The following is a 23,819-nucleotide window of genomic DNA, read 5'->3' as shown; positions in this document are numbered from 1 at the left end:
ATTTTTCTTTAAAAACAAAAAATGTTTAAAGTCTTCTGTCCGCTTCTCCTCACTACAAATGCTCCTCTCCATTTTTACGAAACAGTCTGGATGAAGTCTGACTCCTAATTTGTGCCCACCTCCTTCCACTCTTGCCTGCCCCTCCAAATGCTTTCAGGAGTCACAAGCAAACATTTTAAAAACTAAATCTGCTTATGTCATCCCACACCCCACCGCCTGCTTCAAACTCATCTTTCTGGTCTCAGACCAGATGTCAACAGTGCAAGAGCCCTCCAGGACTGCTCGGTCAATGGTAGCAGGACCCGGCTAATGACCCGAGATGGCCACCGCTGGTATGCCACGAGGGGAAATGGCCCAGAGCCCCCAAGGAAACTCACCAAGGGCCCGAGGGTAGTCTGGGCTAGGGGTCTGGTGCCTGTGCCAGCCCTGAACGTCACGGGGGAGAGCTATTGCAGCTAAGGATGTGACTAACACCTCTAATGGCATCTGTGCCCTGGCCCCGTGTTCTGCTTTGGGGTCAACGGCTAAGCAGGAGAGCTTGGGAAAAGGGAGCCACATCAGAGCCAAAGGGTGGGGAAAGGAAACAGGCTGTGCAGGATAGCCGTTCAACAGCGACACCGTGTGGTGGTGACAGGAGCAACAGGCTCCGGAGGTTGTAGTCACGACGACAGGCTGCACAGGATAGCTGTTCAACAGCGGCACCGTGTGGCAGTGGCGGAAACAACAGCCCAGCAGGTGGATCCACTCGGCCTGACCTTACTTAGGAGGCAAGATGCGCTCCCTTTGGACTGAGTAAACTCTAAGTACTCGTGGGAAGTGTGGCATGAGGGGTGTCCCCAAAAAGGGAGAAGGAGACTTTCTACTGAGAAGGGCGTGTGGGGGCTGTGCTGTCAGCACCGCAGAGCATGCTGGGTACAGACGGTGAACAAAAGAATGGACATGTAACAAGAAACAACACCATCACACAGAATTCCACAGAGAAAGCAGTGCTTTTTGGGGGGCGGGGAGGGGGGACTCAGACCTCGCAGGACGCTCATAATCCCTGAAATACACATCCCACGCTTTCTCAAGGAGCACAGTTCCTGTATGGAGGTCATTTCCGAATCTGAGTTCTGAGAAATTTGCAAGGGCCTCTGGTGCAAGGGCTGGAGAAAGGCAGCCTCTGCCCCACGGGCACGTCAGGAGCAGGTGCGGACAACCTCTCCCCTCCTGGCGCCCGCGGCCACGTCAGCCGTAGCGAACATCTGCACCGAAGAGCAGGAAATTCTAGGGAGAGAGGAGAACGCTGCCATCAGCGGGACGTGCGCCCTGGTTTGTGAGCACGGGGCTGCTGGGGTTTCTGAAGGAAACCTTGGGAGCAGCCTGCCCGATGGGAAGGAGAGCAGAGCGGGGCCTGTCTGCTGACAGAAAGGCAGGAGTGAGGGGGGGGGTGGGCCCTCGGGATGTCGCCGCCGGGGTCTGCGTGTCAGCGCCGTGATCCTATCAGCAGCCGCCCTGGCAGCTGTCCCCTCCCAGACATGGGTGGGGGACCGCGGGCTGCAGCGGAGGCCTTCATTTGTCATCCCTGCCTCATGGTAGCTCAAGGGAGCCTCCTTCCCATCAAGGCTGCAAAACCACTTCTCTTTGCTCCTTCCTGCCCTTCGCTCAGCATTTTCAGAAATGAAGAAATTACATGGTACCATGGAGTCGTTTTTTTTTTTTTTTTTTTAAGGATGAACTTGGTAAAACGTGGGGAGCATGGGGGGATGTGCGGCCTCTGCTTTCTTGGCTACTGTTCTGTAGTCTCAGCCCCATTGGTAGCCTGCCTGAAGACCTGGGGACTGGGGGTGAGGGAGGGCGGGGAATCTGGACGATGTGGCCAGGCCCCACGAAGGCCACGAGGTTAACAGGAAAGCCACTGAGCAAGTTAAGGAACGCTATAGTGGGGTGGCAGTGTCATTACCCAGTGGGCATGCTGGGTTAAGGGGCCCCAGGGCCGAGACTCCAGGCACACCAGCGAATGCACAAGTTGGGAGCATGGAAGAATCTAGAAGTGCAGCTGGGTCACTGGGTGGCACAAAGGCGGCTGCTGGCTTGGGGCAAGTGGGCAGGGAAAGCCAACAGTGGGGGAGGGCAGAGGCCTGGGCAGGAACTCTGGAGAACTCCTGCTGGTAGGGTGAGGGCAGGGGGCGGAGGAGGGGAAGAGGGAGGGGGAGGGAAGGTGAAGGGAAGAAGGGGAGGGAGGGGGAGGGAGGAAGGAAGGGGAAGGAAAGGGAAGAAGGAGCCAGGAAAGAAGCCGGCACCGACCCCGTGAGAGGCAGCGGGGAAATCGGGAGAGGGAGGCTTTGAGGAGAAGAAAGCATCCCTAAGTAGTCTCAGATGCTGTTGTGGGTCTGGCTGGGGGACAGACAAAAGGAGGTCTCCATTCTGGGACTAAGTCCCCTCTTGGTACCTCACTTTTTACCACCACCCCCCTCCTCTCCCCCAGGCCTAGAATGTTGCCAGGCCGCCGAGGGAGTCATGCGATACCCACTTGCCAAGTATTTAAATACATCCACTTATAAAAGAGGCCCTGTGGCCACCAGGTGAGCTCCGTTTTTACCGAACACAGTGTGGGAACGCTTCCAAGCCAGTGGTTCAAAGCGGGGGCGGGGAGGGGGGACCTGGCTTTGAATTTGGACTCCATTGAATAGCCACGTGGCTTTTCTGAGCCTTCCTCTTCCCTGCGGGTGAACAGTCCCCCACCTCGCGGGGTGTTGTAAGGGCAGAGGGTGCTTGCTGCAGGGCTGGCCTGCGGGAAGCTTTGTGGCAACAGGTTGCTGGTGTTGAGGGACATTTGGCGGAAGGAGCCCTTCGGACCTACCTGGTGAGACTGAAGCACCAGATTGAAGAGCTGGACGTTGCTGGGCATCGGGAGAGGGAAGCCTTCTTGCAGCCGCTCTGCCGTGGAGGAGGAGGTCAGCAGGGGGGAGGGGAGGGGGCGGCCTCCCTGAACCAGCGTCCCCGGCTCTGGGTAGGGACTGGCACTACTTGTAGGCTGGACAAGTAGGCTGCCCCAGAGACACTCTTCACCACGCGCAGGGACCCGGAGCCTTGCCTTCTCGCCCCGTCAGCCCCCAGCCCACATTCAGGATGCGTGCAGACCTCTTCCCCAAGACCCCCCTCCCGAGGTTGATGGCAATGCTGGTGTACAAGGTCAGGGGCGGCTGCTTGCTGGGGGTGGGGGGGGGGGAGGGGTAGACAGCCCGTGGCATGCGACTGGGGGTATCTACCCGCGTGCACACGAAGCCCCTGGATGTTTAGGATGAAACTAGAGACGGGTGGTAGCCCGGGACCCCTCCCCCCCATACCACCATATTCTGATGAGAGCCTGGCCTCCCAGATCATTAGGAAGCTACATTTGCCAAGGTGGGAGATGTCGTAGCCTATATCATAACTTTTGTCTTAATTGACAATTTCTAACTATTCTAGTCCCATGGTATGTGGTCCTCTAAGAGAGGTATGTGCTCTCTTGTCCCTGGCTCTGCAAAGGTTAGGCTTTTATCAGGGCGATGAGCGGAAGCCGTTAGCCGAGGTTAGCCTTTCTTCCCTGGCCCTTCTCCCAGAGGTGGGCGGGGGCTGAGGGCTCTGGCTTCAGAGCTGGGATCAGATCCCAGCTTCATCTCTCACCCTCCCCCGGGACCTGCAACCAGCCCCCTGTGACTTCTCAGATCTCCCATTTCTTCCCACAAAAATTGGAGAGATTACTAATCCGCATGTCATGGGGCAGTCTTAAAGACTGGGTGAAATGGTGGGTGAGCACATGATAGGAGCTCAGCCCGTGGGGTCCCCTTTTTTCATCCCCTTTTCTGGGTCAGATGCCATGTGAGGTTCCTTTGAGTGACCACCCTCCAGCCTCCATAACTGGGGCCAGGTGTTAGGCGGCTGTAGGACTTAACGCCCTCCGCCTCCCCTAGGACTGAAAGTCAACCGTTTCTCCAAAGCGCCTTACCGTTAACCTTGGGAATCACAGCAATGGGTACAACATAGTTCATGACAGCCTGCAGCACTTCAACCTGCAAATCAGAAGGACGGAAGCCATGTCACGGCGCCCGGGCATCAGCCTCCCTCCCCGACAGGGCAACCTCCGAGCTGGGACCCAGGTGATGCCGGGCAGATTCCGCAGCCCAATCAGGTCACCCAAGTGATCTCTTTTGCACCCAAAGGTTCCAGATGTGAAGCGTGTTCTAGATGGAAGTTACCAGGCCGAGGAAAGGAAGGTCATCAGAGAGTATTTAACCACGAAAACCGTTGTGTAAGAAAATGCATCACCTCAGACACTGCGGCTATGGGGCAAACTGGTTCAACCCTTCTGAGGCTCTGTTTGGCAATGTTCAGCAAAAGCCTTAAAAATGTGTGTGCCCGCCCGGGTGGCTCCGCCGGTTGAGCATCCGACGTCGGCTCAGGTCATGATCTCGCAGTCCGTGAGTTCGAGCCCCGCATCGGGCTCGAAATGTCTAACAAATGGGGGAATTTCCTAGGGGGCCCGGGGGGGCTTTGATTCTAGGAAATACTATGCAACTGTTAAAAATAGTACCGTAGAAATGTAATTGTCCACACAGAGATATTCATGTTATATTTTTGAGTGAGGAAAAGCAGGCTATGGAAACCACACAATTCTGTTGTGTTGTTGGCTATGCATAGCAAAAGGTCAGGTAGGATATACTCCGAATGATTAAGTGGTAAGAATAGAAATGGCTTTTATTCTCTTTGGTTTGCACACCTGTAGGTTCTGATTATTCTATAACGTACATGTTTTGCTTTTGCGATAGTAAAACAATATTCAAAGGTAATGTGGCACCTCAAGATGATTGCCCGGTGACATTTACAGCTTGTAAATATGTACATTTTTGTTTGGGGAGCAACTGAGTTTCCTTCTCCAGCCTGTAAATCCCTGGGCTCATGAAATGTGGTGCCCTTCTTCCCATGAATCTGAGAACTTTAAATTTTGATCTTATGCAGAAGCAGACGTTGGTTACCGACTGAGTCAAGCCACCGTATATCTGGAATATTCCCAATATTCTGGGAATATTGGGAAGAAGCAGGCCCACAAAACCCTGGCACCAGTAAGTCTGTGAAAATACAATGAGGACACTTTGGGTCCTTCTGTTCGTTGTAGTCCTTTTGGGTGGAAATGGCTGGCTGGATTTCCATCCAATGGGGAGGGATGTTGGGATGGTCTGACGTCAGGGCCAGGTGGCTTCCAAGGTACCCACTTGGTGGGGCTCTTGGGGGGCATTTCAGGGATCCGAGAAAATGCTCTCCAGGGGTTCAACAGGATGCCCCCTGGGAGATTGGGCCGTGTGTAAGACAAAATCAGCATGCCGTGGCTTCTAATGGAAGTCACAAGGGCAACTGGAAGTCACAAGGGCGACGCTCATTCAAGGTGGCTGGTGAAGAGTGCAAAGCTGCTATTTACTTGGGCAACTCCCGTGCCCTAGAGGGAGTGAGGGGGGTGGGCAGGGGTGAGTCTGCTTAATGATGGTCAGTGATGGCAGGTAGTGGAATCATCCAGCAGGCTGGCGAGATACCTACTGTCTCCCCTCCCACCTGCCCTTCTCCACCTCTACATGACTCCGCCCTTCACCCAGCTGCTCAAACCGAAAAACGAGGACTCATTCTTCACCACCCCCTCCACCCACATCAAAGTTCTCACCACGCGGCCTCGCACACCACTTCCAAAGCGTGGCTCCAATCCACCATTTTTCTCCTTCTTCACCCACAAATGCACTCCGTCTCCCTGCTGATCCACCCGGGGTTAATTCTTGTCCTCCCAAATCCATGGCCCCCCCCCCCCAGCCAGGGGCATCTTTTATAAAGCTACAAACCAGAGCAGGCCGCCCCCTGTGTGGAACAGTCCACCGGCTTCTCACTGCCCTTTGAACACAATCTACTCCAGGCCAGAAGGCCCAGGATGAGCCAGCCCCACCTGCCTCTCAAGCCGCATCTCCTCCTGTACCCCCACGCCCAACTTGCTCCGCTCCAGCCACGCAGGCTTCCCTCCATTCCCCAAACATGTGGAACTTGTTCTCACCACAGGGCCTTGGCTCCCGCTGTTCCCTCTGCCTGCAGTAGCTCTTTACCTTGCTGGCTCTTTCAGCCCAGATATCACCTCCTCAGAGAGGCTTTCCCTGATCACATGGTTTAGCCTTCAGCCCTCGCCACGACTTGCTACCCCACCCTCATTTTGTTCTTCGCGTAATTAGGAAGGATTATCCTGGGTTTGGGGGAAGGTTGGAAGTTCGGAGAGGGGAAGTGTGGAGCAGTGATTGGAGCTTAGGTCTGTGGGCCCACAAAGCTCCACCCGCCGTGACGTCACATGCAAATTATATGCAAACGGACAGGTGGCCTCCACACCGGATGCCATGAGCCCTGGTGGCCCTGAGGACAGTTCTCTCCAAATCAGGGGGACGGAAGGAGCCACCAAGGGCCTCAGACTCACCGAGAAGGGGCCGATGTCTGAGTGCTTCAGTTCTAGGAGCAGCCTGTGAGAAGGGGAGGAAGAAACTGAGACCACCACTTGCCTGAGCTGTGTTAGAGCCCAGTTGCTGGGGAGAAGGGGCCCTCTCTGGTGGATGCCGTCTGGTTGTCCCACCCAGTATTCATTCCCCTTCCTCTGGTCACAGCCCCCTGATCGTTTCTTTAGGGTACTTAGGGTATCCTACGTTGTTAGCCCTGAGCTCTGGGGTAGTCTGGCGAAAGGGCAGAGTCCACCTTCCCTGCCATCGTGATTGTTGGAAGGAGGGACCTGTGACCCATGCTGGTGCAACGAGAGTTGGCCCTAGGACTTCTGGAAATATTGGGGAGGAGGTGTTTTCTTTCCTCCGGGAAAAGAGAGCTCCCAGTGGCCATTTTTGTGGCCCCTTGGTGACAGCCTGCTGTGAAATGGAGCGCGTGTAGGGGAGAGCAGAACCAAGAAATGGAGAGAGTCAGAATCCTCAGGATATCATTCGAGCACTGGGATCCACCCTTGCCTGAAATCCTTAGACTTCTCAATTACCAATAAACTGTCCCCTCTTTACAGTCTTTATGACATTTTAACCGTGATCAAAGAGGGGGGGGACCACGTGGCTCCTTGTTGAACCTCCATCCCTCACTATGTTGTGTGCTATCCTCCATGGGAAATCATAGAGCCCCCAGGAGGCAAGGGCCATCACACTCGCAGGTCACAGATAAGGAAACTGACGGAGCCACTAGGCAACTTACGAGGTCTCACAACTAACAATCAGCAAAGTGGGATTTCAATCCAATCTCTCTGATGCCCGAGCTCTTGTCTCGAATACCCTAGAAGGGGAGCTTGCAAACTCGCCTTTGTTCGGCGAGAGGTGGGAGCCCCGGGACCCCTGCCCTGTGGACTCTCGCACCCCAGCCCCGTGTGTTTGAGAGTCTGTTCAGCCCTCACCCAGCTGTATCCTCTCCGGCTCCCCTACTTGGGAGGCCCACGGGCGTTCAAGGAAAATTAAATCCACATGTATCTGAGGCAGTAACACCTGTCAGAATGACGCCCGGAGAAATAAGCCGCGCGTAAACCTCAGGAGCCAGTCTCAAGGTTAAGAAGGACAGCTCTGTGCTGGAGAGAGGGCGAATATGGGCAGGAATGTAGGTCAAGACTCAATCCGAGCAGCGCGAGCGTGATTAAGAGGCAGACAGCAGGTCTAGCGGTTGGGGCCATCACATCTGCTCTCTGAGGATCTCCCTCTCTGCTGTGTGTGTGTGTGTCCTTCTCTCTCTCTCCCCCCTTCTGTCTCTCTCTCTCTCTCTCGGTCTCTCTCTTATCATGCCTCTCCATCATCTGTCTGTCTGTCCCTCTCTGTCTCTCCCCCCCCCCACTTTGTGTGTATCTCTCTCTGAGAGTCTCTCCATGTGTCTCTGTTTCTGACTTTCTCTGTCTCTCCCCATTGCTGTCTTTCTCTTTTCCGCGTGTGCCTCTCTCTGTCTTGCTTACTGAGCACTTAGATTTCTTGTGTTCTCAATATCTCGACGCGTTTGAATACCTGATTTCATTCTCACCTACAGCGCTGCTGGCCAGGAACAATTATTGGGCTTACTTATTTGTTTCTTCTAAATCACTGGGCTTCTTCTGCAGCCAGGGCAACGGGACCTTGGTGAGTTCAGTGTTTGCAAGGTGAGCTGTGCTTTGAGGGCGGGTGGCCTCGACACCAGAGCCCGCGCTGAGCCACAGCCGCCTCTGTTGGGGTTCTTCCAACACGAGGCGGCTGACAAAGTCCCAAGGATGGGGTAGGAGGAAATCGCTGTGGGTTTTCCAAGCGCTAAGGCGGATCAGGGATGCGGGTGGCTGGGCGCTGCCGTGGCTCAGCGCGGGTTGGAGGCACCAGCTGGCATCGCCCAGCCACGCGTCTGCCCAGGACGGAGGGGCCGTCCAGGGTGCGGGACTTTCAGTGCTAACGGCGGGGGGCTGCGGGCAAACCAAGATGACCGGTCACCTACGTGTACGACCTTGGGCGGGGCCCTTCCCCTCTGCACACCAGTTTCACTGTCTGTAAAACAGGGCCATGGGGCCCGCTGTGCACCATTTGAGGCTTAATTGCCACCGATGAACAAGAAAGCAACGACACCGTGCTCGGGGTGTTGTGGGGCCACTGCTGGCCCACGGGCCCCGAGAACGGATGGGCAGCCACTCCTGTCGTCCCCACACTTACCTGTTCAAACTGACCTGTCCCACAAGCCTGTCAGGCGTGGCTCCGACCGTCACAGAAATGTTCATGCTCTGCAAAGCAGCAAGCCGAAGAGTGAGGTCCCCGAGCCCACGCAGAACCCGAGGGGGAGGGGCTCTTCCTTTTGCTCCGTGCCTGTCAGTGAGTCCTGGGTTGTCAACCACTTACCACTTACCACTCTTGGATTCCATTCCAGAGTTCCCAGGCCGTTCTCACAGGCTAGGTGAGACAGACCTTGGGGCTGGAGTCCAAGCCAGCCCTAATGTCAAGATATTCATTCATCCATTCATTCATTCATTCATCCATTCATTCAACAAATACGGACGAAGCCAGAAAACCGAGCTCCCCGCCTCAGCTTTCCTGCCCACTGTCTGTAAGACCCGGGACGACCCCCCCGGGAGCCCATTTGATTGGCAAAATGGGGAAATGGGTCTCGACTTGAGAGACGGCAGACCTGCCTGAGGCCTGTGAGCACCCCCCGGTGGGGAGAAGGTCTGGCCTTCGCCTCCATGGTCACAGCGGGTGCCACCGAATGCTCATGGGGAGACAGAGAGAGGATGAACCCGCACACCAGCAATAGAACCCAAACTTGAACGAGCAAGGGCTTACACACGCAGATGAAGGCATCGACAGAGATGTGCGTCGACAAATAAAAGATGAACGGATGAACAAATATACACATGAATGTTTAATTGAACAAAGGTTTAAGTAAATGAATAAATGAATAACGGATTAATGCATGTATGCACCAGAACAGGTCTAGCGCATTTCAAGTCAGCAATCTAGTGAATACTTGAATGAATGAGCAAATACACAAACGCATAACTGAATGACCAAAGATACGAGCGAATGAATCTGAAACGGTACACGTATTTCAAGGCAGCGGCAGAATGAAGAGTTGAATGTATGAATGCCCGCAGAAGCCAGAAACAGTTAGTACCGTGGCTCTGGTCTCAGACCCTGGAGCGTCTGAACCTGGGCAGGTGCACCCTGGTCCCCCAACTCCCAGGGCGCTGCCCTCGTCTGCCCACACCTGCGAACCGCTTACCAGGCGAAGCACGAACAGGGGGGCCAAGGAGGAGTTTGGGAGGACAGCAAAGGCCTGGGCATCCAGGGTAGGGGCGAGGACAAGGCCTTCGGGGTGCACGGTGAGGTGTGGCGGGGAGGAGGCCCAGAAGACGAGCTGCACCTTCATGTTGGGGAACATCTTGGCCACCTGCAGTCCCCAGTGGGGACAACAAACAAAATGACGATTTTATTAAACTGTTTCTAAATCCTATCTCGGTGTTGGCCCTGCATAAACGCCTCCAACGTATTCTCGTTGTTTTTTTTTTATTTTTTTTTATTTAAATTTTTTTTTTCAACGTTTTTATTTATTTTTTTGGGACAGAGAGAGACAGAGCATGAACGGGGGAGGGGCAGAGAGAGAGGGAGACACAGAATCGGAAACAGGCTCCAGGCTCCGAGCCATCAGCCCAGAGCCCGACGCGGGGCTCGAACTCACGGACCGCGAGATCGTGACCTGGCTGAAGTCGGACGCCCAACCGACTGCGCCACCCAGGCGCCCCTCGTTGTTTTTAATAAAAAAAAGTTTGTTTATTTATTTGTTCATTTATTTATTTATTTTTGAGAGAGAGAGAGCGAGAGAGCGAGAGAGGCAGAGAGCGAGAGGGAGGGAGAGAGAGAATCCCAAACAGCTCCACGCTCCGTGCACGGCCCGTCATGGGTCTCGATCCCACGACTCATGAGATCATGACCTGAGCCGAAATCAAGGGTTGGATGCATAGCCGACTGAGCCCCTCAGGTACCCCTTCCCATTGCTGTCGGAAAGATTGCACTCTCTGCACTTGGTGTCCACGACCTCACCCCATGGGCCCCAGTCCCTGCTCTCCAGCTCCAGCCATACAGGACTCCTTTCTGTTCCTCAAATATATGACCCACTCTGTTCCTGTCCAAGTTCCCCTGCTGAATGCTCATCCCCCCCCCCAAACCCCGTTCTTTCCCAGTCTGCCTCTTTCCCTTCCTTCAGGGGTCAGCTCAAATGTCACAGAGCAGTGGTGGCTTCCTGGGGGAACTGAGGAGGGCTTTGTGACACTGCCCCTGTCTCTCCTAGCTTCCAACCCTCCCCCAGGCAATTCACAGTTAGGCCATAAAGCTTCAAGGGGAGTCCCCTGGTCCCCCTACCAGTCACACTTCCCCACACCAGTACCTCCTGTATAGAAATTTCTGGAAGGGCCACCACTGGAGAGGCTGTTATGGATGGAATGTTTGTGTCCCCCGAAACTCATGCGTTGAAGCCCTAACCCCCTGTATGGCTGTAGCTGGAGATGAAGCCCTAAGGAAGAAATTAAGATTCAACGAGGTCGTAAGGGTGGGGCCCTAATCCAACAGGATTAGTGTCCTCGTAAGAAGAGACACCAGAGCTTGCTTGCTCAGAGGAAAGGCCATGTGAGGACACAGCAAGGAGGCAGCCATCTATTAAAAAATTTTTTTGATGTTTATTTATTTTAGAGAGAGACAGAGCGCAAGCAGGGGAGGGGCAGAGGGAGAGGGAGACACAGAACCGGAAGCAGGCTCCAGGCTCTGAGCTGTCGGCACCGAGCCCGACGCGGGGCTCGAACTCACGAGCTGTGAGATCATGACCTGAGCTGAAGTCGGACGCTCAACCGACTGAGCCACCCAGGCGCCCCAAGAAGGCAGCCATCTATTAGCCCAAAAGAGGCTCTCCCCCAAACCCAAATGTGTGGGTACCTTGATCTTAGACTTCTTGGCCTCCAGAACCATGAGAAATTTATTTCTGTTGTGTCAGCCACCAGTCCGTGGCACTTTGTTATAGCAGCCTGAGCAGGCTGAGACAGAGGTCCTCGTCTAAAGTGACCTCATCCATCTGTTGGCTTCATTTATCTTGGCGTGCATTTTCTTATTTGTTTTGGGTACCTGAATAAGAATTTTCTCTCTTCACTGGACTGGAGTTCCAGGAGGGCAGGGAGATGGTCTGCTTTGCTAGACACCAAGAACAGGGCCCTGGGCACACGGTGAGCCCCCAATAAATATTTGTTGCATGGAAAAGCCCCCAGTGTCTACCCTCGCGCCTGGTCACCTGGGTGCTCGGAGCCTTTCTCTGCATTGAGGACGGACTACACAAGGCTACTTCCACTCCCAGGCTGGGTTGTCTCTAGATCTGGAGAGGGGGGCTCTCATCAGGCCATTCGGCAAAGCTTAGTACTCCCCGGTACCCCCAGGATGCCTCATGAGTGGACCAAAGGGGAACAGACTCTTTCTTACCTGGGGTATGAAGATTCCAAAAACATCGGTTGTCAGTCGGAATTTGGATTCCTTTGGTATCTGTAGCAAGAAAAGAAGAGAAAAAGATCTTGTGGGATTATGTTACAGATTGGGGGGGGGGCCCGTAGGAGGGGTGAGAGACTGAATCCACAAACGCACAACAGCCAGTCTACACGTGACAATAGAATGGGGACCCCCAACTTCTGCAGCAATCAGCCTGGAACAGCCTGGGCTGCCAGCTTCCCCCCTTTTTTTTCCCCTGAAAAACTCGGATAGGCTCTCCAAACCAATCACATGGGATGCCCAGCTTCTCTCAGCTCACCTCCAGCTTCCCCATGCCAAAACTCTCTTAGGAGCACACTTGTAAAGGTATAAAGCCATCAAGTTCCCCCTCCTCTGCGTGTGTTTGAGTCTCTGCTAAATGCGGGTGTTGGTGGCTGACTCTCTCACCCGGAAGAGTTCGCATTCGGGAGGTGTTTATCTTCCCAGGGGACACATGGTTGGTGACCTGGTTGCACCTGGACTCTGGACAGGATGGTTATTTCCTCATTTTACAGATGAGTGAACTGAGGCCCAGAGCAGGACTCGGCTTTGAATATATCGGTAGAGACACTGAGGTTGATGATAATGGTGGTTTGAGGCTAAGACTGGATCAGGGCAAGGGCGAGGGCAAGGGCGGTGTTGGCTGTAACTTTTATCCTCGTCCAGGACTTCCTACGTGCTAAGCCCGTGCTGAGTGCTTTGAGAGGTTGACCTACTGCTCTGAGGTCACCCAGCTAGAAAAGAGGGGGCTGACATTCCAACTCAGGTCTGGCTGCCCCTAGAGGCTGGACTGTGATCTCCCCCGTGTAAACACAAGTTCAAGTCCAGACGGGCCTGCTGTGCTCCAAGCCCCGTGCTCTTCCCGCATCCACCCCCAGCCTGGCCTTACCACGTTGTCCGTGACGGTCAGGTTCAGGACCCCGGCCTGTTGGTACACGAATCCCGCTGTGTTGAAGAAGTAGTTGGAGATGCCCAGGTACACCATGCGGTCGTGGTCGCTGGGAAAGGCCAGTGGCGGAGGGGCAAAGGGAGGGGGACTGGGGTGGGCCCACCTGAAAAACTCCCCCTGGGGGCGGAGGCGACAGGGTGAGCCCGGGCTTCCTTCAGGAATTATAATTCAACGTCTTCATTCCAGGAGAAAATGGGCTGGGGGTACCAATCACGCACTCACAGAGGAGGAAGCCATGGCAGAAACTAACAAGAATGTCCTACGCCTCCTCGGTGCTAGTTTCTAGGGGCTCTTCCTGCCAGTCCTGCGAGGGGGATGTGATTATGCCCATTTTGCAGGAAAGCATACTGAGGCCCCGGGAGCCGAAGAGGCTTGCCTGAGGCCGCTCGTGCGACACTCCCAACCTCCCGGCCACTCCGTCGGCCCAGCTTCAACCTTGCCAACAAGCACGGAAATTCTACCAGAAGAACAGCGAGGTTCTGTTTGTTGGCTTTCATCTGTCAAATTAGCAAAATGTTAAAGGGAGAGGTAAACTGTTTTAAGTGTATGCATATTTCAAGCTCACACCATCCAGGTTTGGGGGAGAGTGTTCAGATGCTGTGGGGGAATATATGTTTATAAGTTTCTGAAGAGCGACTTGGCCACACGTTGCCAAAGCAGATCATTTATTTAGCTAAAAAAACCCAATGCTGAGTTATAAAAGAGTGAGTTGTAGATGGATACATATGGTAGAAAACCATTTATGTAAAATTTAAAGGCATATAAAACGTACTATTTAAGAATTATCGACACATAGGTAAGCAGTAAAAGTGTAAACACCACAGGTAAGAAGGATACACACGGGCGTCTTATCCGTGTGGGTTCCCTGCGGCGTACGGGTGCCCAAGGAAGCCTCAGTGTTTATTTTTCGAATGTTTCAAAGAAAAAATCAGAGGCAAATACAGCAAAATGGTAACATTTCTTTTTTTTCCTTTTTTCTTTCTCTCTCTCTCTTTTTTAATGTGTATTCATTTTTGAGAGAGACAGAGTGTGAACAGAGGACGTGCAGAGGGAGAGGGAGACACGGAATCCGAAGCAGGCTCCAGGCTCCGAGCTGTCAGCACAGAGGCCGACGTGGGGCCTGAACTCATGAACTGTGAGATCATGACCTGAGCCGAAGTCGGACGCTCAACCGACTGAGCCACCCAGGCGCCCCTTAATGGTAACATTTCTTAAAGCTCGGTGGTAGGTACGTCAGTGTGTAATCTTCTCTGTATCTTTGAATCATTTCGTCATAAAAAATTAACCACCCTTTCACCTATCTTACAGAATACCATGCAACTCTTTAAAATAATAAATAAGTGAGGGGCGCCTGGGTAGCTCAGTCGGTTAAGCATCCGACTCTTGATTTCGGCTCAGGTCATGATCTCATGGTTTGTGAGTTTGAGCCCCACATCAGGCTTTGCACTGACAGCGTTGAGCCTGCTTGGGATTCTCTCTCTCTCTCTCTCTCTGCCCCTCCCCTGCTCACATGCATGTGCTCACTTTCTCTCTCTCTCTCTCAAAATAAATAAATAAGTGGACCCATGTGCCAACTCTAATGCAGATTTTTAAGCGAGAAGAGCAAGTGAAAAGATGATATGTATCCATTCATGCAAACAGATTACCAGCAAAACCGGATGGGCTTGCATTTATGTGAATGTTTAGAACCAGGGAGCCCGGAGATTCACATATAACACACCCTGAGCCTCACAGCCATGACCTCTGGGCAGGAGCCTGGGGGAGGGGGGTCAATAAACAGGTTATTCTCAACCTTTATTCCATTGTACCACTTAGATTGTTTTTTTAAAGTATACTATTTGGTCCAGCAATGCCACTTCTAGGAGATAGCCAAGGATGGGCGGAGACCCAGATACAAGGATGTTCACGGCAGTTCTGGTTAGCGTATACAGTGAGCTCTTGGTTTCGGGGGCAGATTCCCATGATTCATCACTTACATACAACACCCAGTGCTCATCCCAACAAGTGCCCTTGTCCTCAATGCCCATCACCCGTTTTCCCCTCTCTCCCTGCCTCCCCCCATCAACCCTCAGTTTATTGTCTGTATTTAAGAGTCTCTTATTTATGGTTTGCCTCCCTCCCTCTCTGTAACTCTTTTTTCCCCTTCCCTTCCCCCATGGTCTTCTGGTAAGTTTCTCAAGTTCCACATATGAGAGAAAACATATGGTATCTGTCTTTCTCTGACTGACTTATTTCACTCAGCATAATACCCTCCAGTTCCATCCATGTTGTTGCAAATGGCAGGATTTCATTCTTTCTCATTGCCAAGGAGTATTCCATTGCATATATAAACCACATCTTCTTTATCCATTCATCAGTTGGTGGACATTTGGGCTCTTTCCATAATTTGGTTATTGTTAAGAGCACTGCTATAAATATCGGGGTACATGTGCCCCTTCGGATCAGCACTCCTGTGTCCTTTGGAAGAATTCCTAGGAGTGCTATTGCTGGGTTGTAGGGTAGTTCTATTTATAATTTTTTGAGAAACCTCCACACTGTTTTCTAGAGTGGCTACACCAGTTTGCATTCCCACCAACAGCGCAAGAGGGTTCCCATTTCTCCCCATCCTTGTCAACATCTGTTGTTTCCGGAGTTGTTAATTTTAGCCTCTGAGTTGTAATATTTGGGTAATCTCTCTCCCTCTCCTCCCTTCCTTCCTCCTTTCCTTCCTATTTATTTATTTCTCTGCTCTGCTTCTCTGTCGTTTCTAACTTTTCTTTTTTGTATCAAATGTATTTTAGAACAAACAAGTAGACAGTAAACAAGCCAATCACCAATCATGGAGGGACTGAATGAAGTACATCCAGAGGGAATTCAAGGGTGGGACCCACTCCAGCTGGGGTGGTCAGGGAAGGCTGCTTTGGGAGTGACATCCAAGCACAGACTCACCTGGAGTAGAAGAAGCCAGTGGGTAGAGGGGGGCATGCGAGGGAAGGCAGTTCAGGCAGAGGGGATGGGTAAGACAAAGGCTCTGAGGTGGGAACGAGCTTGGTGTGTTGAGAAAGTGCAAAGCCCATGTGCCTGGTTGGAGGGTGGTGAGTGGGGGGAAAGTAGCATGAAATGATACTCCATCTATCCACCATCCATCCATCCATCCATCCATCCATCCATCCATCCATCCATTTGTCTGTCCAAGCAGAATATTTACTGAGCAGCTAATAGATACCAAGCATGGTTCTGGGTGTGCACCCACAGTCAGGAACAAAGCAGCTATAGTTCCTCCTCTTTCATCATAGTGAGGGAGATAGACATGTGACTCTGTGTGTGTGTGTGTGTGTGTGTGTGTGTGTGTGTGTTGGGGGGTTGTTAATAATATGTGATGTTGAGAAAAATAAACCAGGATATGGGGGGGGGGAGAAGGAGCTATTTCAGTGGGAGTGGGCTTTAGTGGGAGGGATATTTAAGTGAAGACTTAAAAAGAAGGGAGAGTTTATGTGAATATCTGGGTGAGAGCATTCTGGGCAGAGAGGGAGCAGGTGCAAAGGCCCTAGGGAGCGAGCAGGGATAGAGTGGTTCAGGAATAGCGGGAGGCCAGCCAGTGTGACCAGAGCAGGGAGAAGATGCTGAGATTAGGATGCTGGGGAGCCCCAGGAGGGCCTGTGGCAAAGGCATGAGGGTATAAGTTCCCCAGTGTAAGTCTCACCTTCAGCTGCCCATCCAGGCTGTCAGTCGTGGCTGTTGGAGGTGCCACCAGTGAGTAATTGATCCCAGCGACATGATCTATTCGAGTTGTCACTAGACGGGAAGAAGATGAGCCATGAGCTGCCTCCCTTGGCAGCATCTTTAGGGCCTGAGATGCAGTGTTGGCATCTGCTAGAGTTGAACGGCAAAGAACTGCAGTGCAGGTTCCATTCCCACCTCCTCCACGGAGCCCTCCCTGGGCTCCCTTTAAGGGAAAATGAACCCCCACCCTACACAAACCGACATTATCTCTTCCCCTGCTTCCATAGCCCTGAGATGTAGCTAAAACACAGGGTCAAGAAGCAGAGAGACCTGGGCTTGAATTGAACTCTATCTGACCTTGGACAAGTTGCTTTCATTACTCTAAGCCACTTTTTGTCACGTGTAGAACGGGGCAGTACTGGTGACCCCACAGATGCCCTGGACATGGGAGGGGCTCAAACGCCAAAGGGACCATTACTAGCAGTGATAATATCCCAGGCTGAGCCCAGGTTGGTTCAGGTCTGAACAGTGTGTGTGGTTCCCAGCAGTCATGAATGAGAATTAAATAAATGCCGGTCCCTCCTTAAGCCCTTCCTTCCCACATCAGAGGGGAAGACATGGGGCTCGGAGATGTCACTCCTCCAAGATGGCACAGCTGGAGAGTGATGGAGCTGGGACTCAAACCAAAGTCATTTTCCTGACTGCTGAGGCCAAACCGTGGTCAGTGTCATTGCACTGAACATGCCCAGGTAGGGCCCATCCCTGGAGGGTCTGGGGCTGTGCCTGGGGAAGGAATCATCTTGAATGGGCTCGCACCATGGGCTGCCATGACTGCTCCACCGGGAGGGAGCCTGGCTAGCAGGTTGGGGTACAGGCTCTGGAGTAAGAAAACCCCAATTAGGATCCTGCTTCTGCTTCTTTCTGGCTTTGCGACCTCGGGCAAGTCACAGTTCCTTTCTGAGCCTCAGTTTCCTCGCGGTAAAGTTGGGAGACTACACCGACCTCCGTGAGGCGTTGGGAGGCTGAGAGGAGACAGTTCCTCTGGGTGCGAGGACATGGGAAGCACTCAGCCAGTGGGAGCCTGCCCGCCAACCTGCAGCTCTTCAGTTACTGGGAGGTATGGAGAATTGTCCCCATTTTAAAGATGTGAAAACCGGGGCCCAGAGAGACGAAATGACCAGCGTCAGATCTCAGGGCAGCTATGAGGGCCCGACCACAGAGAGCTGGGACTGTTTGTTATTTGGCCTTGGCACCGGTGGGGGAATGAATGGGCGTGGGCGGTTCTCGCACCTGACACGAGGGCCTGGCCCATTTGGGGTCCGATGCGAGCTGCCGGTTGAAAATCGTCCGTTCTACCCGTTTCCACCCGGACCCAAGCCCGTCTGGGAACCCTGGTGGCTCCGTCACACTCTCCTTGTTCTCCTGTGCCCCTCCCCCTTCTCTCCCCGTCTCCTTGACCTCGCCCAGCGCTCACCTGGCAGCGTCTCTAAATACCGTTGCAGCTTGGAGGACACGGAACTGGTCACCACCTTGCAGATCTGGAGAGAACCAAAGAAGTGGCCAGTGAGGGCTTCCCGTGGCGGAAAATGTCTTTCGGGAATGAGGATCCGGGCACGTTTTGCTTTCTTCGAATGCTTCTTCGAAGGAAGGGGGGAGGGTAGGACGGAGGAAAGTGGCGGAGGGAGAAAATTGGTTGCCCTGAGTGTTTCTATCACACACGCAAGACTCTGCACGCGCCTAGAATATCGTCCTCTGAGGGGCCTGTACCTCTGCCGCGAGCGGTCTGGGGAAGGGGGTGGGGCTGCCTGCCCCTGGGCTGCTGCCCTCCAGTGCCACTCCCCGACGAGGGCCACCAGATGGCTCCAAACCACAGCAAATCGCATCACAGCCTAGAGCCCAGCTTCCAGCGGCTGCTTGTGTCGTCCCCTGCTCTCCGCCCCCCACACACTTTGCGTAGACTGGGGCTCTTCCTTCCCTCAGATGCCCACCCTTCACTCTGTATTCCCGGGAGTTAACTGCCCAGCTCACTCCTCGTCATTTCCAGCCCTTGCTACGATCATGGACACCCTGGTACCTCGTTTATCCATCCATCCATCCATCCGTCCATCCATCCATCCATCCGTCCATCCGTCCATCCATCCATCCATCCGTCTGTCCACTCAAGCCAGTACTGTCTTCTAAAGAGTATCTTGCTATGATCAAGAGCTTCACCTCAGAGGGGGGGGATAGCCTGGGTTTGAACCCCAGTCCCATCACTTCCCCCTCTGAGCCTCAGTTTACCCATCGGTAAAATGGAGAAAACCATGACACCCCCTAGCATAAGGATTTTGTGCGGATTAAACGCTGGGATCCTTGTAGAGAGCTCGAGACACAGGGCCAATTTCACTGCAAGCACTCTGTGTATGCAGATATCCTCCCCCTCCCCTCCCCTCCCCCTCCCCTCCCCTCCCCCTCCCTCTCCTCCCCCTCCCCCTCCTCCTCCTCACCGTTGTTGTCTAACAACAGGTGCATCATTACTTTTTAACTTGGCTGCTCCTGAGGGCCACTCTGAAGGTGTCACCAAGAAATACTCTGTTTTAATAGTTCCAATGTGAAATGCTGCCATTGCCCTTGTACTATGACTTAATTACAAGGACAGTTGAACCACGGGTTAGTCAGGCTGGTGGGTGAGCGCACCGCCTGCATTGCCTGAGCAGCTGGGTGCAAGGAGGTACTGAGGTCCCCATTTTACAGATGGTCCAACCGAGGATCTGAAATTTGCTCAAAGTTGCAAAGCGAATTAGACCCGGGGGCCGGATTCTGCCGCTAAAACCCATTTTATAATCTGCTGTGGTACGCATTTTGACAACCACGCACTGCTTTTGTTTTGTTTTGTTTTACAACTTGGACAGAATGCCGTCAGACCAATGATCTGATCTGACTGATGTCTCCCTGTCCCCACTGTCAGTGCCTTTGACCGAGAACCCAGTGGCGGCCCTCTAGAAGACTGTACAGCTTCTTGGGCTCCCTGAGGTCCCCTGCCCCATCTTTTGGCTCCTCCAGTCATTCTCACAGCAGCCACAGAAACTCTTCCAAAGCACAGATCTGGCCGGGTCACCCCCTTGACTAAAATCTTCAGTGGCTCCCCGCTTTCCTCGGCTCACTTGGCCTGGGAGACAGGCGCAGGGCATTCCTGGCAGCTAATGGTTTATTCATGGAAAACCAGCCCGATGAATGGCCCCTTTTCTCAGCCGAAGAAGCTGGCCTGGGTGGATTTAGGGTGAGGGAGGGTTGGGGAACGCTAGCCAGTGGCCCTTTTCTGTTCCAGCCCCAGGGGATACTTTGCTGGCACGCTAGCCTAGCAGCTTCATCAATCGTGTGGTTTCCGGGTGGGGAGCACCAAGAGGGGGGATTGGGGAATGGCAGGGATGGGGGAGGAGGCCAGAGAGCTGGGAGAAGGAAGTTTGCCTGCAGGAGGAAGGCAGGGGGAAGAGCAGAGGAGGTCCAGGCAGGGCGTGGGGCGAGTGCACGCTCTGTGGGTGTGTGCTGTGACCCTCATTTTAGTCTCTTGCTGGACTCCTCACGACTGGTTTTTAGAGCCGAGCCGGAGGTCTCAAAGAGCTATGAGGACGGCTTCCAGTCCTCTGGTCCGAGAGCAGAAGGATCCAGCGACGCCTGCACTGAGGGCCCCGCCCACTCTGAGCCCGTCTTACCTCGCTGGTCATCCTGTTTCGGAGCGAAGACTCCATTTTTTCGTGGAAGAGGTTGATCAGCCACCTGGAGATTGACATGTGGGGACAGGCATGAGGCTTCCGAGGTGTCCCTGGGCTGCGTTGGAGGCTGCCTCATCTGGGACACCTTCCTCCCTCCTTCAAGTAACCTAGGCACCCTCGTGCCCGGGCTTTAACTGTGCACACCCCCATTAGATACTTGGCCCTCGGGGTGCAGTGACTTGTTCATGAGTTTGTTTCCTCAGCTGGTGCACGGCTGGGGCCCCACCCCGTCTCAGCCTCTTTCGTCGCTGCTGCTCTCCCCCTTGACACTCCAGCCGCACTGCTCTGCAGTATCCTCCTGTGTTCTATGCTGCCTCCCACCACAAGGCCTTTGCACATGCTGTTCCTGCCCCTGTCCCCCACATCTGCCTAATTAACTCCTACTTATTCTTTTCATTTCAATTCAAATGTCATTTCATCAAGGAAGAAGCAGCCAGCCCTCAGACTGGGTCAGACCCTTCCGTTCTATGTGCTCATAGCACTTTGTACCTCTTTTTCTTAATTCTTACATTCTTTTGTGATCCTTTGTGAATCATTCATTAATGCAATGATTTGATTAATGTCTATCTCCTCCAGTGGGTCGGAAGCTTCGAGAGAACAGGGGCTGAGTGGCTCGGAGTCTGGGGCCGGATAGCCGTGGGCTAAATCCCTCTTCAACACCCACGAGGTATGAAAACTTAGGCTCTTTTCTATCCCCTCTCTGCCTTGGTTTTCCCTTCTGAAAACGGGGGCCATAACGGACTAACTTCACCGTGCAGCTCGACTGAGACAATTCACAAGCTGAAAAGCACGCTTGGGTCACGGTAATGCTAGCTGACGTCCCGCTGATGTTCGCTATTGCTAAGTCTTTATCGGCCACTGCTGTTTCCTGGTGCACAGCAGATTCTCAGTGGACATTTGTTGAATGGGTGAATCAACGCCTACAGATCTGTGGTGAGGGTTGTGCGGCTCAACACACGTCAAGGGGTTAGCCAGAGCCCGGGGCATAGTCAGGGAAAGTCTGTTGAATGAATGTCGGGTGACCAAGTGACTCCTGGAGGTGGGGGCGGTCTCTGTGCTGTCTGCGGACCCTGCCCCTCCCTTACAACGGAGGCCTCTGAACAAGGCCTGGCAAGAGGTGCACTTGGGATGTTCTCTGAATGCAGGGCAGTGTTTCTTAAGGTCTCTCCTCCCACCCACGGCCCTAGGAGACCATACCCCAGGCTGCTGCCTGAGATGTGCACACGGACACTGTTGATGTGGTTGCTGCATCTGGAACAGGAGACGGTGCAGTGGCCGGAGGCGGGGTCAAAGCCCAGCTTCAGAACGGCCGAGATGGAGACGCCCTCCACGCTCAGGTCAAAGTTGCCGCTGGTTTTGCTGAAGGGAAACACAGATCAAAGAGTCAGAGCAAGCAGTTTCTTCCCTAGTGCCATTCAAACTTCAAGCCTGGGCCGGAAGGTAGGTTTTGCTGCTTGAGATGGGAATTCAGAGAGGGGAGGCCGCCCGCCCGAGGTCACACAGCACGGAGGGACGCGTGGATCTGTGTCTGCCTGGCAGAACGCTGCTCTCTCCCCTTGCCTCTGCCCTTGCTGAGTAGCTTTGGGTATGTTTCTCAACTGCTCTGATTTCCAGTTTCCTCGCCCAGACCCTTGACCGGCCATTGATCACCGGCTTTGTCCCTAAGAATCTGCATGTTTGGAGACTTTCACTAATTAATGTCCTCATTCATGAAATGGGGTCAATAGCTCCTCCTTCAGGGATGGAACAAGTTTGGGGTAAGACAGTGGACGTGAGGGTGTTTGCCAACTCTCCTTTAACATAATGAAGTACTGTTACCTTTTGTGCCATCAGCGAGTGAAATGATAGATGCAAAAGAGCCCACGCGAAGAACTAAGCGATATTTACTGTGGGGAAGGGACAGGAAGGCAGACTCACGTCCCTCTCCCCAAAGTGTCCTCTCCTCCGTGATCCCCCTGGAATCGCCACAAAGTCGCTCAAGTGATTGGTCGTTCTGAGTCGCCACCCCTAGAGGGCAGGCTCACGGTGGTGAGAACCCAGTATTTCGATTCAGAGTTGTGGTTTGGATGATTTGCCCCAATTTTCCATTCCTTTGCCTATCTTGGGGGGGAGGTGCATGCATTTCCAGGCTCTTGCCTTTGGGCTTGGCCACGTGACTTACTTTGGCCAATGGCGTAAGTGAGTAAAAGTGAGTAGAAGTGACCACGGGCTAATTCTAGACTTTAGAATGTTTCTGGTTGCCCTTTTCGCATGTCTGCCACCACCGAGGACATGCTTTGAGTAGCCCACAGGTCTAAGGAGGAGGACGAAGAGATACGTGTGGAGAAGGGCTGCCTCAGCTGAGCCCATCCCAGATCAGCGGAACCCCAGCTAACACACAGATACATAGTGATAATATATGACTATTGTTTTCAGCAGCTGAGTTGGGGTGTTTTGTTACACGGCCATAGCTAACTGATAAAGGGGTAAATTATAGGTCCCGCTTAGCCTTCCATCCTACGCTTCACGTACCAAACTCAATCTTGTCAATGTCTTGCGTTGTGACACGGACAAATGCTCAGCTATTAACCAGGGGCTATGTTGAATTTTCACACATGAAAAATCCCCCCCAGGAGCCCTGTGGGCACAAGTGGTGATGGGTAAGGCAAAAATTGAGTGTTCCTGAGGTCCTGGCCCTTACCCCTTCCAAGTATCACCTAAAGCTCACCCACACACTCAGTCAACACCAAGGTTGGAAACGCACATGAAGTTCTTTCGTGCCTTCCATTTTCCACTCATCTTGACATTGGCGTTTGCGATGGAGAGATCGAGGCCCTCACTGGGAGCTAGTTTTATCTGGGAACTGGGAAGCTGGAATCCACGGATAGCCATGCTGTGAAGAAGAAATGCTCAGTTAGCCTCCTGGGGGCCCACACAAGAACTCAGTTAATGGTTAGTGCAGACTCAACCCACCCCCAGCCCTTCACCACATCCACTGCAGAAGAACCTGGAAACTACGAAAGCCACCTTGGAAACTCTGTGGGCATTGGGCAGAGTGGCAGGCTTTAACGTCAGACAAATCTGCATTTGAACCCCGTTCCTCAGTGTACTGTTGTGTGACCCTGAGTATGTCACTTGATCATCCTGAGGCTCAGTTTTCTGGGCACAATAACCTCCATCTTGCGGGAAGTGTGACCATCAGCGAGGATAACAGATGTAATCTCGCCTGACTGCAAGTTCTATGAAAGGGTGGAATGTGTTTCTCTTGGTTCACTGTTGTAGCCAAGCCTGTTGTGTCAGACACATAGTAGGTGCTCAAAAATATCTGTTGAGTGAATAGGTGTATAAAATTCTGTAGTGGACATTTATGGGTTTTCTGCCCGGCACCCACACTCCCTTCTTGTGGTAACAGAACTT

At 53.1% G+C, this 23,819-nt stretch overlaps 1 protein-coding gene across 1 annotated transcript in view; it reads right to left on the bottom strand.

Moving 5' to 3' along the window:
• Positions 1-970: 970 nt before the first annotated feature.
• BPI (bactericidal permeability increasing protein) overlaps positions 971-23,819 on the bottom strand; it is a 26,532-nt gene continuing 3,683 nt past the window's right edge. Inside the window, exons 3-15 of the mRNA XM_086702173.1 lie at positions 23,167-23,295; positions 21,621-21,782; positions 20,364-20,427; positions 18,146-18,209; positions 16,652-16,743; positions 12,910-13,086; positions 11,979-12,038; positions 9,742-9,909; positions 8,679-8,746; positions 6,461-6,503; positions 3,971-4,034; positions 2,843-2,919; positions 971-1,266 (exon numbers count right to left, since the gene is read on the bottom strand). Of these exons, the coding sequence (XP_086558299.1) occupies positions 1,228-1,266; positions 2,843-2,919; positions 3,971-4,034; positions 6,461-6,503; positions 8,679-8,746; positions 9,742-9,909; positions 11,979-12,038; positions 12,910-13,086; positions 16,652-16,743; positions 18,146-18,209; positions 20,364-20,427; positions 21,621-21,782; positions 23,167-23,295 (1,207 nt within the window). The 3' untranslated portion in view covers positions 971-1,227. The remainder of the gene's footprint in view (positions 1,267-2,842; positions 2,920-3,970; positions 4,035-6,460; positions 6,504-8,678; positions 8,747-9,741; positions 9,910-11,978; positions 12,039-12,909; positions 13,087-16,651; positions 16,744-18,145; positions 18,210-20,363; positions 20,428-21,620; positions 21,783-23,166; positions 23,296-23,819) is intronic.

The sequence above is a fragment of the Puma concolor genome, chromosome A3, assembly GCF_028749965.1.
Source record: "Puma concolor isolate L17-30 chromosome A3, mPumCon1.1.hap2, whole genome shotgun sequence".
In the NCBI taxonomy this organism is placed as follows: Eukaryota; Metazoa; Chordata; class Mammalia; order Carnivora; family Felidae; genus Puma; species Puma concolor.
The sequence above is the reverse complement of the archived record's forward strand: the minus strand, read 5'-3'. Positions and strand labels throughout refer to the sequence as shown.